This window comes from Chanodichthys erythropterus, chromosome 12, assembly GCF_024489055.1.
Source record: "Chanodichthys erythropterus isolate Z2021 chromosome 12, ASM2448905v1, whole genome shotgun sequence".
NCBI lineage: Eukaryota > Metazoa > Chordata > Actinopteri > Cypriniformes > Xenocyprididae > Chanodichthys > Chanodichthys erythropterus.
In genome coordinates this window covers 3,463,722-3,477,460 of record NC_090232.1, presented here as the reverse complement: position 1 = coordinate 3,477,460, position 13,739 = coordinate 3,463,722, and the positions used below count along the sequence as shown (strand labels likewise).

Below are 13,739 nucleotides of genomic sequence, written 5' to 3'. Positions count from 1 at the left end.
TTCTCGATGTTATTAGTGTTTAGTTTTGACTACAACAACAACACAAAAAAAAAAAAAATACAACGAGCAACTAAAATAATGAATTATCTGGCTGCAGCGTCAGATCTTTTCTGTCAAAAGCCAATGCCGATCCAGAAACATCCAGTCCTCATTAGAGTGGATTTCCCGTTCGCCAGCTTATTTGGTCTTGGAAATCCATCCATTTGCATAAGATTGTAAAATTCTATTGGACATTCTCTTCTTGTGACACCAAGGATGTTGGTACCCCATTGGTCCACTGCACGTGTGTCTCGCTCACGTGCTTCCGGTTAAGGAAAAAAGTATGTGAGGGGCACAGTGATTTTAGAAAGAGTTTGTTAAGCGCAAGCTGTCACACGGGGCAGCGAGTCGGGGACTGCGGAGCATCGCGCGATGTATTGTCTGACATGAATAACGGGTGTGTTTTGACACTTGAAACGCCTCGATCGCGGAAAGCATTCCGATGCTATGACAGTCGCTTCTCTTAAGGTATTTCGTATACCTTTATTTTAACACTATAGACTGCATTCTTGTTTGTTCTTATCCGGATACCGCTCTTTGCAACAAGTGGAATTTTGGAGTGCAGACCACGATCCAGCTGTCATGGAGGAGCAAAAGGATCAAAATAGTCGTGATTCGACTGAATCTGATAGCGTCTCGCTCTCACCCAATATACCATCTCCTCCGATTTTACCTCACCAGGCTGCGCAGCAAGCCCACAGAACCACGAACTTTTTCATCGACAATATTCTAAGGCCAGATTTCGGCTGCAAGAAAGATCTTGGGAGTAGGGATCGGGCGCAAACCTCGGGTAGGGAGAATGTTAACCCTATGGTAATAAGGCCGTCGCATAATAGCAGCCTTTGCCAGGATTCAAACTGCAGTAGTGACAGCACTTCTTCGTCCTCGTCGTCTTCGCCATCCTCAAAGCAGACCTCGGCAAAGCTTGTTGAAGGAAATGGAACTACCACAGCAAGGTACGGGGAGAATACGACGCCGATAATGGTGGTGAACGCTAACGGGGGAACTCCGCCAGTTAAAGAATCGCAGCCTTTACTATGGCCTGCGTGGGTGTACTGCACCAGGTACTCGGACAGACCTTCATCTGGTAAGGCGCTAGTTTCTTAATTGCACTGTATAATTCACAAACAGCGACTGAGTTGCACACGAAAAACTTTTTTTTAGTTGAGTTCGATTTTTTTTTTTTTTTTTGCGTTTCAATTTCACTCGTTTTACGCAGCGTGTGAAGCTGTCACTAATAGTATTCAGCAGTCTTGGGTTGTTTTGAGGCATGAGCGAACAATTGTTACTTAGGCCGCAAACCAAACTATATACATTTTGTTCACTCAAGTCCTTTCTGGAGAAAAAGAAAATATGCAAAGTGCGTTCATTATGTAGTTCAAAACATCGCATTTATAATTCTCATCGCGCTTTAAATTTCTAGGCGTTTTCTATACAAAATAACTGTAGCCTGCTATAAAAAACAATCTACAACCATTGGCAATAAGGGGAATAGTAGGCTACGTTACTGTGGTAATGTTAGCCGATAGATAATGTGGAATAGATAATATGTATCGTTATTAAGATAATAGTAATCTGTTTGAAATTATTTTGTCTTCCCAGCACGTTGATATTCATAATAACAACAATAACAAGCATATCTTTTCACGGTAACGTTAATCTGAAAGTAGGCCCATGTCAGTACAAACAGCTCTATCTTAATGAAGGAAAGATAAGAAGAGGAAAGTGACTAAATTTAATCAACCATTATTTGTGTCGTTCTTTAATCCACGATGACCTTATGCTCCTGGCTATATTTGTAATGAATTTATGATATTATTCGATATTCAATAGATATTTGCATAAGTATTTTAATTGCTATTTGTATAAGTTAAGGGTCAGTTGAATGGATGTTTTTTTTTCTTTTTTTCTGTTATGAATCTCCTTACGTTAATTGCACCGTAAAATGTGTTCAGTTCTTACCTTTAGGGTTTTTTTTTTTTTAGACCTGCCCTTAAACCTAGTGTAATCCCATTTCAGAGATTTTACATTTTTATGTTACGAAATATTTTTAGACTGCATACCTGACACAAAGTCAGCTGGGCTGTTGGAAAAGATGCTTTGATTGACTTCACTGATTGACTTACTGATTGAGCTATCAGGCACTGGACTTTCACAGACGGCAAGCAGAATTTCGATCATCTGAGTGCAGTTTCCTGAAGGAGAGGCTTTGGGTTTTGTTTAGTTGTTGATCGGTAATGCAGAAAATTGTTTTCTTGACGTGCGTGTAATACCACACATGCGTGGTGATATTTGCTTTGCATAATATGCTGTTAGCAGGTCTTTAGCTTTTCTTTTTTGTATTATTATTTTTTAAATTGTACATACTGTGCATGAATGAGTTTGGATATGAGCTGCATTATTCATGTATATATTAAAGGTAAAAAAAAATGTAGAACAATAACAAGACAGTTGATGCAAAGGAGCAAAACGTAGAAATGTAATATTAAAATATAATTTCGGCTCCTTTTCAGGACAGTACAGTTATCTTCAGCAATTAACACAGCTCGTCTGCAGAGGTTACATTGTAGTGTAATAGTTTTTATGTGTCTTAACTTGCATTTAAAAAAGTTTTATTCGTTTGAAATTTGGTGTTTACATCAAAAATATAGTTTATAATATGCCGGTTTTATAGAGAGGCCACAGAACAACAAAAACTGATTAATCTATCGATTTTCTTTCTGCGTGACTGACAATAACGATGTGATTTCAAACTTAACTCGATATGCTATTGTTGTGGAAAACAGGGGGAATATGCTGATGTGTCGACATGTTGTTATTTTGTCTAATATGCTGGTAGTAATAATACTATACTATAATATAATATAGGCCTACATTTAATTAAAAAAAAATCAGAAAGATGAATAATCGCTTTTGTTATAATTAGCTGACTCGCGCAAAAGGCTCGTCCGGATTTCTCGCCATGTTTGCTGGGTGTAAATTGAAGTGACAATCGAGGACTGAGGCCTACATAAAAGCTTTCATTGCACGTTTACATATGAATTGGTTATAATTAAATATCTTATTATTTATCTGTACATTTAAGGCTACAGCTATTATAGTTTGTGGTTTAGAAATATAACTGACTAAACTATTATTTCGGCAGCATTTTCTCGGCCTTTTGGCAATTACGCATGTCTACATGTCAGCTAAGGTCATTTGTTTTACCCAAACACTCATTGCAAACTCCTATTGTTTATTCAGCAATGGAAGAGAAAGGGCTGCTTGGTATGAATTCTTTATCGACGTTTCTAAATAGAGCGCAGCTGAAATAGCTTGTCCAATACGGAAGTGTCAGGTAGGCCCTCATGTTAACACCGCATCAATCGGTTCACTCACCTGCCAAGGCATTCTTTGTCAGGTGTGGGTATGTAGTGTTTATACTGCTTTATGATATTTATTTCTTCGTTTTATTGTTGTTTCTACACTAGGCCCAAGGACACGAAAATTGAAAAAGAAGAAAAGCGAGAAGGAAGACAAGCGACCAAGAACCGCTTTCACGGCTGAACAGCTGCAGAGACTTAAAGCCGAGTTTCAGGCGAATCGGTACATTACGGAGCAGCGGAGACAGTCGCTGGCCCAGGAACTCAACCTCAATGAGTCACAAATAAAAATCTGGTTCCAGAATAAGAGAGCCAAAATCAAAAAGGCCTCTGGCTATAAAAACGGCCTCGCTCTTCAGCTCATGGCTCAAGGACTCTACAACCATTCCACAACCACAGTTCAAGATGAAAAAGAAGATAGCGAATAAAATGGCCCGGCATCCCTCCTATAAAAGGCCATGGACGCTGACCCCAACAAAAGTGATTTTTCATATTTTTTATGAATCAAATGAAAAGGAAATGTCTTCGAGTTCTGCGAAGAAACGAAGATACGATATTTAAACAAATTTCTGTTTATCATACAGTATATGGACATGCATCTAAATACGAACACTATGAAAATTTATATATAGCCAAAACTGTAAGATGTGTATATTTAATTCCAGGTAAGGGGATGTCTATATTGCTCCTTACTTGCTGAATATTTCTAACGTTTCTTCTCCTTTCCCAATGTGGTTGCTCACCGTTTCAGTAGGCCTAAATGTCAGGCTTGTTAGAGTTTTTGTGATAGCCCTGTCTCTTAAATCCCTTATCTCACAGTTCTTCAAATGCGTGACTGAACCAACGCTTCAAGCCAAAGATTTTAATATGTTCAGATGATGTTGTCTGAAATAAAAAAGGTAGAATGTGCCATTGCTTTTTTTTTATTTCTTTTTTTTTCTAGTTTACAAACCCCTAACATAATTACACGATCTGTAGCTATTTAAACGCTACGATGACTTGTCGTTCTCCCAAACCCCTGAGAGATTTTTGTTTAATAAATGTATCACAAAACGATGCTTTTCTACGCTACTGTAATTTATTTGAATGAGGCAGTGTGGATATACTAAAGTAAGGTGTTTTACGGATAATGTATTGCAATTTTTATGATGGCAGAAATTATAACAGAGAAAGAATTTTCAGTCAAAAAGTCAGCAAGTTTGAGACAGAAATAACATTACATTTTCTCATTACTATTGATTATTCTATATAAATGTAATTTGTATGTGCCATTTTGATACATAACATGGAAACAAAATTTAAGAGCAGCTATACGATATATAACGATATACTATTTGATCCTGGCTGATTAGATCTCCTACATAAATAAATAAAAATATAGGCTACTAAAAAAACTATACTATTTTTCCAAATGAAAGTATATCTTGGAACGCATTTTAATTTAGGCAAGATAATTGGACTGCATTCAATATTTATGACGCCAGCAATCCAACTATTGACTTAAAGAAAAATTCTGCGCATATCAATGGTAGACTATTGTACATATGCCAAAATAATTGTGCTCTGCGAATCTTCCAGAATTAATTAAATGCAAGAAGAAGCTATATCTGATTGGAACAATCCATCCTATGGAACAGCATCAGACATGTAGCCTACAGATTTTTTCATGTAAAGGCCTACTATTGCATGCGTTAATCTCGGTATGCTGGATTCGATTTTAGGAGGCTATCAGAATTTGCATCAGCGTTGGCCTATCTTATGTGTTTGACCGCAAGTTATTTTAACGAACTGTTTGAATGTCGATTACCGACCATAAAAATTGTTTTCTCATGTTGCCGTCACACATCTGACTCCTTGCGATGACAACAGCAGTGCAGAAAGCGCTCGGCGTTTGGCTGCGGATTGAAGTGTCTTTGCGAGGCAGTGTGCAGGAGTCTGTGTTCTAGGGATCAAAGAACAGATTCAGCAAACTCTCCCAACGAGGTTAAAAGGTCAAGCGGAGCAGTCAAAACAAAATCATGGATGTTTAAAAACACTACATTCTCTCTGAACAGTCCGTGTATTATCTTAAAGCAAAGCGCATTGAGCATTGCGTTTCAAAGTAGGCCTATAATAAACGTTTTGAGGGCAATAAAGAATCTGTTGTGACATTTTACTTTAATAAAGGTAAATGGCGATATGTAAGCCGTAAATAATATTATAAAATGATTTGGGTGAATAATATATTTGTTTTTACGTGAAACGTATAGCCTAGGCCCAATGATCAATTTGTTTACAATTTATAATCATTTTAACCAGTACAAATAACATAAATTATATTATAAGACTCGCATATAACTTCTCTTATTTTTGTAGATATAATGCATTACGTTCAATGTACGTGCATATTTTCACACACAAGTTTGACAAGTGAGTCATGACTAAAACAATACAAGAGGGGACAAGAAATCAGTCTTAGCTAATGTAAAATGCTCTGTCAGGTAGTGTTTGGGACGAGACATCATATAGGCCTATTTAATTATGGTTCATTCCCACAGTTACTTCTGAAAGCTTACTCAATACTAAAATATATTATAAACAAGACTCGACATCAACAACGATAATAATCAACCGTCAATGTTTACAGACACTCCGGATTTATGGCAACAACAAAATATTTTTCTCTTTGTCAGCAGGCCTCGCCTTTCTAGAATGTTTCGACTTAGCGATGTCTACAAACAAAGCAAGTTCACATCAGATGTTTATCATCATTTATTGGTTAAAATAAATTGTTTTGGAATATTCTGTGTTGTCAGTAGTTTGTAAAAAAAGGAATTACAGCTATTTTGTCTCCATGTTAAGAGACTGTTGCCTATATAAGAATACGGGACTGGTGTTGTGCTGGTGCTGTTTGTTCTTATTTTTTGGACTATTGTTACAAAAGTACTGCCACAAATCGTTTCTTGTCGAATTCCCTATTTTCTTTATAATATTACTTGACAATTGTTATTACACGACAATAAGTTTACCGATTTTTATCCTTTCAGTTTATGAGGCATTTATTTTGGGACGTGATCTGAGATATGGAAGCTAAGAGCTTGGTTATTGTCATAAATGTGTTATGGCGACAACGGTGACAATATGAGAATGGAAATGATTTATTATAATATTTTAGAGTTCTGAGAATTTTACGAAAAATTACAGAAAAACAGGGAGTTCAATTACTAAATGAAATCTATTTTTTTCAGTCTGGACAAGAATAATTCCTGCTATTCTTTAACGTAAAAAAAAAAAAATAAATAAATAAAAAAAATCGTTGAATTAATAAATATTTTGCCTTCCCCGTGGAGTGTTTTGCCATCACTGGAGTCCGCAGGCGGCTTTTATTTTTAATTATTCTGCTACTAATAGAACTGCTGCGCATAATATTCAGTGGATTTAATTAACGCACTCACATATAGCACAGAGAACCATTTCAAAAACACCTGTACATTAAATATTAATTGCCATAAACCGATTGACATTACTTATTTAAACAAGTTAGGGCGATTATTAATTTGCTTTCGTATGGACGAACAAATCTCCTGTGATTTTCTGTTAATTTTAAGGGGCTTATTATTCATTTTAAGTTGTACAATAAAGAGCAAATTAAGTTCATGTCTTTCAACTTATAGTGCCCTTGCAAATGAAATGATAACGCTGAGATATTCATTGTGAAATTTGCATTTTATTCACCGACCGTCCAAAAATAAATCTTCGCAAGGCCCGGTTACATAGACGGGAAGTATTAATAGGCTACAATATAGATTCCATCATTAATTTGTTTAAATTATACCTACAGTCTGGTGTTTTTTAACAAATCCTATTTTATATACAATCGTTTGGGGGAAAGCCTTAATGCGGAGTAAGCTGTTCACACATTAAAATAGTAAAATATCCTTCAGTCGTTCAAATAATAAGCTTGTATCTATAGTTTTTTGTGTGACACCATTTTGAGGCTCAAAATCAAGAGTAAAGTGCATATCAACCTTAATATAATTAAGGATGGGGAACTAGCTAGCCTAAGTATAAGACTGCGACAAACTATTGTCCATTGTTAGGTTAATTATTGATCGTTATTTACGCATACGTTTGTCAAGTTCTATACTGTTTATAGCCAACAAAGTTGCTGTGGGCCAAATAAATGTTCAATCCACATATCTACTGCGAGGACAATAATTATTGACATTACCTTGTTAAAATATATATCACTCGTTTAAAAACGGCACAAAACCGCCTTGCTTCTTCGTTCAGCAGGTGCTTCGCTAAAACAAAAGATAACTGAGATCGGCGCGTGCTCGCTACCCTCTGCCCTACAGCTAACATACAATGTAGGCTATTTAATATATATGCAAATTAAAGCAATAAAAGACGAAACTATGGAGATTATTTAGCAGGGTAGCTGCAAACGAAACACTAGAAACTTAGAACTTCAGACAAAGGTAAGAGAACGTTAGCCTATTTTCAAGGAAAAATAGGAGGGAGAGGCGGACATTATGTTTTGCAAAGTGGTGGACTTCAGAGAGAGCAAGAGAAAAGACGAAGGCCATTGCACTGTGGGGTTGAGGACAGGAAAAGCTTACTGCATCGCCGGCACAAATTTCACAGCTTCTCTTTGGTTTGTGCCCTCGTTGACCAGAGGCGAACGTGCACCATTGATCAAAGAACAGCGGAAGAGCTAGGCCAGTGACCCTGAATAGGACTAAAGGATGCAAATATGGAGCTAAGTGATTGGTAATCCTATTATAAAACACCGTGTGTGGGGGCCAGCGGTTCAGGGGCTATTCGCGTCACAACAGTACCAGCCCTCGATGCTCTTGTACACATACAACTAACATGTGTTTCTGTTGTGCGCACGCGCGCACGCATGCACAGGCATCATCGCTCGATCACAAACCAGCACAGCCCCACTGCTTAACTCAAATATAATCCCCATTGGAATTAGCCTAGCTACTGAGCAGAATGTGTGGTAAAAGGATCAAATCTGTGGGACTTGCATTGGAAAGAGGATGTCTTTCTGTCACAAACTTCTAAAATAAAGCACCATTAGTGATTAAGTTAATTCACACGTGCACTGACAAATCTAAACATGCATTTTAATCACAAAACTATTACACCTTTAGTTTAAAAGGTGCTCTGAGGTCAAACGTCTGTTCTCTCTTGTTTTCAGACGCCTTTGCACAAATGCACTGTCCTGTTCTAATCCTGTCCCCCCTTCCTTCAAGGTCCACATCACTTCAGTTTTTGCTGTTGAAATGTGTGACAAATGTATACAGAGGCAATACTGGTGGGGTGATTCAACAAAGGGTGGCATTGAATGTTAACCTCCCAATGCGCCAATGTAGGCATTAGGACCACTGGGAGAGCAGCCACAAATGTGGGAGCAGATAAATGAACATTACATGGTGGATACAAGTACCTTCATTCCCCTCCACCCACCACAAACTGGTCAGCTGCACAGGGCCAGACACAAACACTGCTGCAAAGGCTTTGTAAAAGAAGAGTATGGTGAGATCTACATATAGCCTATCAAGTGAGAAAAAACAAACAAACAAACAAACAAACATCTGCATAACATTGTATATGTTGCTGGCTGACTTTAGCTATATCTTTAGCTATATCTAAACACAATTCATTATTTTATTTCACACATTATTTAGGCCTACATATAAGAGAAAATAATATCAGTTGTATATATTTTAAACACAAATTATTTAAAAATGTTAACTTATTATTGAAGCAGAGTCTGAAAATTTACTTTGTTTTCTGTTTATTTGTTGTCAGTAATTAGTACATTCATTATATAAATACAAAATATCTGACAAATGCATAAATGTCATATGCATCATTAAAAATTCTAGTTATTTTTTCAAATGTAACTTTGTTTTTTTACCACACTTTAGTCAACCGGTTTGGATTGGGCTATATGGCTATATTTAGGATGTGTTTATGAACTGGGTTTTCAGTGATCCACAACAGCCTATCAACAACTCCATTCCCATTCCTGAAAGGCCCGGTTGTCAGGTAAAAACACAATTTTTTCGTTTCGTCGCAACTCTGATGTGGGTCAGTGACAAATGTGAACGTCAGAGAAGACAAAAACGTTAAAGTTTTTTTTTAATTATATTATTTTTTTTAAATCTATTTTTAAAACAATTTTCCTGTATGGGGCTAATCAGTCAAAATGTGATTACAAAAACCCGTAATTTGACCTTGACGCAATCTTGAGGGTCTTTTGGGTTCTTGTCACATGACAACAAAATACCTTAGTCCTGTTTTTAATAATTTTGAAAAAAAAATTACAAAACAGTAAGATTTTTACGCTAAAAAAATCAGAAATAAATCTCGATAGGCTACTCCAAAAACGTGCGTTTTGAGCCGTTTTTCGTATTGAATTGCATTTTAATGTTGTTAAATAACTTAATAGATTCGGACAAAAATAGTGTCACGTCATTGACCCATATATGAAAGGAAGAAGAGTTGACAAGAATTCTAATTACAAACAGAAGGGGTCCTATCGTGGGACAGCGGTGGGTGTTCACCCCGTTCACAATGGCATCTGCTCTGCAGATTTTTCAGAGCCCATCCTGTCAGGGCGCTTTTTTATATAATGAAGGTACACGCACAAAGAGAACAAAGCGCGGGACACCTGGTATCATAATATGCGATGGGTGGTCAAGAGGCTCTTCACTCCGCGTGCCTCACACATGTGGTATTACTTTACCGTCTCCAGACAGACAGAGTCTTCCACGATGCGCGCTAGCATTAGCGGCTATATGTTTTCACCGTCGGCCTTGCACTTCAAAAGGCGGGTAAATCGCGAAGTCTCCTCCTCGGTCTCTCATCGCTGGCTCTGCAGTCCCGAGGTGGCGAGAGGTGAGCCGGAGAACAGTTCGTCATATTCAATTAGCACACGGCTGTCACAGACGCTCTTAGCGGGCCGTGATGTCATTCCCTGCGAGAGAATATGAACGATTGTCCCACCTTTGAGAAGACATGATCTGAGAAACAAGCACTTCCACAGAGCATCAGTTTCCTATATTAAAAACTGGATATTAGAACAATAATAAGCCTCTGATCTGGGCGATTCTTCAGTCAGGGGATTTATTCTGTCCCCTGGAATAATTTTTAACATAAAAATACAACCATTCTTAACACTCTGTCAGTCAAAATGACCTTTTTTTTGTATTATTTCAATGAAATGATTGTACTATATTTTAATTCAATAATTTTTTTTATTTAATATTTTGTATTTTTAGGGTACTATTATAGGCTATTTATGCAGTAAGTATAGTTATAATCCATTTATTCACTTTTTGAGCATGGACCTGAAAATGAAATTGAATGCTTTGGAATGCATAAATCTTGAATGCTTTGGAACACGGACTTAAGTGATTTAACATAACTTAAGAGATTTAACATCTCTTTTTAAAGATGGCAAGTTATTGACGTGAAAATAGGCTCCCACTTTATATTAAATGGCCTTAACTACTAAGTACTTAAATAAAAAAATAACTACAATGTACTTATTGGTCATTTTGTATTTCAAAACACTTTTGCTGCTATTGAGGTGGATATGGGTAAGGTTGGGGACAGGTTTGGTGGCATGGGTAGGTTTTAAGGTGGGTGTGATGGATGGGTCAACAGTGTAATTATAAGTGTAACTACATAAATTAATTACAAATGTAATTACATGCAGGTATTTTTTAAAAATATAAGTACAATGTAAAACATGTATGTACACAATAAGTGCATTGTATCACTGAATACAATGATTAATTGTGATGATTAATATAAATGTAAATACTTAGTAGTTAAGGCCACCTAATATAAAGTGGGACCAAAAAAAGTTTAAAAAAGTTAACTTTAAAAATTTTACATGCATTGTTATAAAAATGCACAAAAATACCATCTTCAATTTTCTTTATATTTTTTTTCCAAAAAATTTTTACTATAAAATTGTAAGAAAATCATAGCCATAAATCAAAACAAATGTGTTCTAAATTTGAGGTTGATATCTCAAAAAATGAGCTTTGTTTGTGTGCAGTACCAAACATTTAATCTCCCACTCATTTGCAATGGAAAAATACAAGTATGACTATTTTTTTCAGAACCATTTAACCTTTTCGAATCATGTCCATGATTTTTTTTTTTTTTTCCACACAGCAAGTGCCAAAACCTTCACCGAGTTTCGTACCATTTTAATGAAGTAAAAAATTCTAAAATAAATAAATAAAAAATAAATAAGTGTTTTTTGTCAAATATGACCCAACAGCACCAGAGGGTTAAAGCACAGATTATTATAGCTTTGATTATGAAAATTTTTTAATTAATTTTCATTTTAAGACTATTTTGGCCTTGTTCCTATAGACTAACCCAAACTTTAACTTCCCCTCTATATAAAACACTGTTTTGAAAAAGTGTTAGAGTATGTTTTTCTCTCCAATAAGAGTCACATGTCATCACTGAAAGCTAATCAAGCTCTTGATGACACAGATGAAACATAGATGTTAAAATCTGATTTGAAGTAGTTAAAAGTTAGTTTAACTGAAGAATCACAAATACTTGTCAGATGACATGCACATGGTTTAAGCATGATACAAGCATATGCATTTTAATAACTAGCCACCTGCAACAATAAAAAATGCAACAATATACTGTTAAAAGTTACCTATGTCTTTCTGGTCCAACCTTTCAATTGACTTTTATTGGTGCCCATCTGTAATGTATTCATTCAGGTTGGTTCAATCATAATAAATTATTATACATTTTTGTTTTGAATAAAGCCAGTTTATTTAGATGTTACCACAAAGCACATTATTGTTACTTGACATTTTATTGTTTTGCAATGTGGTTTGCTATCTCAATTTATCTGAGCAACAAGAGCAAAACCACAAGATTTCCCCGCTTCTCTTCATATAGGCCTATGGAATTTTAAGATTCCCAAAGGCCATCTAATTTCAACCAAGTCTAAATCTCTCTTATAGCTACAACTTAGCCACTTTTATATCCCAAGTGTATTTAATTCCTATTCAAATATAACAAGGGTCAAGGGTTAAATTTTCAACAAAGAGAAACACATTGTAAAAATTGCTTGTGACTTCAAAATGTATTTGTGTGTGTGTTTTATCCATTACTGCATTTTGTTAAATTCTCAAAACTGATTTAAAGTGGTCAGTCCTCTAATATATGTTGTGTAGGTGTCAGTGCTGAAACACGCCTGTCAACGCATCTACATAAGCCTGTATCATTACCCAAATAAGGTCCTGTTCAGGGACTACTTTAACCTTACCTAAAATCCATATGATAATCTGTTATGGCACCAGCTCGCTCCACAGCTTCATGATTTACGGTTTTGCGTCAGCCCCTAGCCCTTCTGCACAGCAAAGTTAAATGACCCGAAAATAACATTAATATGTACCAGAGTCTGATGGAGTGCTGTACAGAAGGGGTGGTCTGCGGCGTCGGCTTTCACCCGCAGGAATATAAACTCCAGGGTCGGTATGGGTCAAGGGGTGGCATCAACGATACAGCTGAAGTGCAAAGCTGACAGAAGAGAAGAGGAAAAGGAAAATTATCTTCAGGCTAACGATCATTTCAATTGAAGTTAACAAAAGATTTATGTTGAATGAAATATCTGATGATCATAAAATAATGTCTTTTGGGCGCTTTTGCTTTATTAACAGAGAGGCTTCATTTCTTGGCAAAATTATTCATGTAAATATTTTATAAATTATAGAACATGATAACAGGCATAAACTTGTTTTCCTTTCTGAAAGTAGTTCAATAGTTTTGGATGGGAGTCACAGATATAAACTAACAGTAGAGGCAATTGTTTACCATCATGAATGAAGTGAAAGTGAGACAAAGATAAAAATAAAAGGCAAAATATAATTGAAAAATAATTGAGAAATAAATCGACTAAAGCAATCCCTATTTTCTTTTTCTTTGTAGCCCACACTGTTTGTTAACACACAAGTATCATCAGGAACATTCAAAGTTTGGGTTTTGTAAGATTTTTCTTTATTATTATTATTCAACAAGGATGCATTAAATAATTAGATAAGTATATAAGTGTTTAGTATCTGCTTATATAATAAGCAGTCATTTAGTAGATTTGTTCTACATTTGTTCACCTTTAGTAACCTGGAATCTTGCTTTGAACAGATTTAAGCTTTTATTCACAAACATTAATCAACGCACACATCAGTTATGGTAAACCGAAGCTAAAGCATGTTCTCTTGACGTGCGAAAACCAATAAGGTTCATTCTCGCGTTACACATCACATTTGAGCTTTCACAAGAACCAATGAGGTTCAT

General features: G+C 36.0%; 1 protein-coding gene across 1 annotated transcript; it reads left to right on the top strand.

Annotated features, from left to right (window-relative positions):
* The first annotated feature begins 369 nt into the window (after positions 1-369).
* en1b (engrailed homeobox 1b) lies at positions 370-4,307 on the top strand. Its single transcript, XM_067404613.1, has 2 exons — positions 370-1,126; positions 3,510-4,307. The coding sequence occupies exons 1-2, from the start codon at positions 622-624 to the stop codon at positions 3,827-3,829; spliced, it is 825 nt and encodes a 274-aa protein (XP_067260714.1). The 5' UTR covers positions 370-621; the 3' UTR covers positions 3,830-4,307.
* Positions 4,308-13,739: the final 9,432 nt, after the last annotated feature.

Bases quoted from the DNA above. Each gene is read 5' to 3' on its own strand.
- en1b (XM_067404613.1), top strand. From the start codon at position 622: ATGGAGGAGCAAAAGGATCAAAATAGTCGTGATTCGACTGAATCTGAT. The intron at 1,127-3,509 runs GTAAGGCGCTAG...TTTCTACACTAG, and splicing joins CTCGGACAGACCTTCATCTG to GCCCAAGGACACGAAAATTG.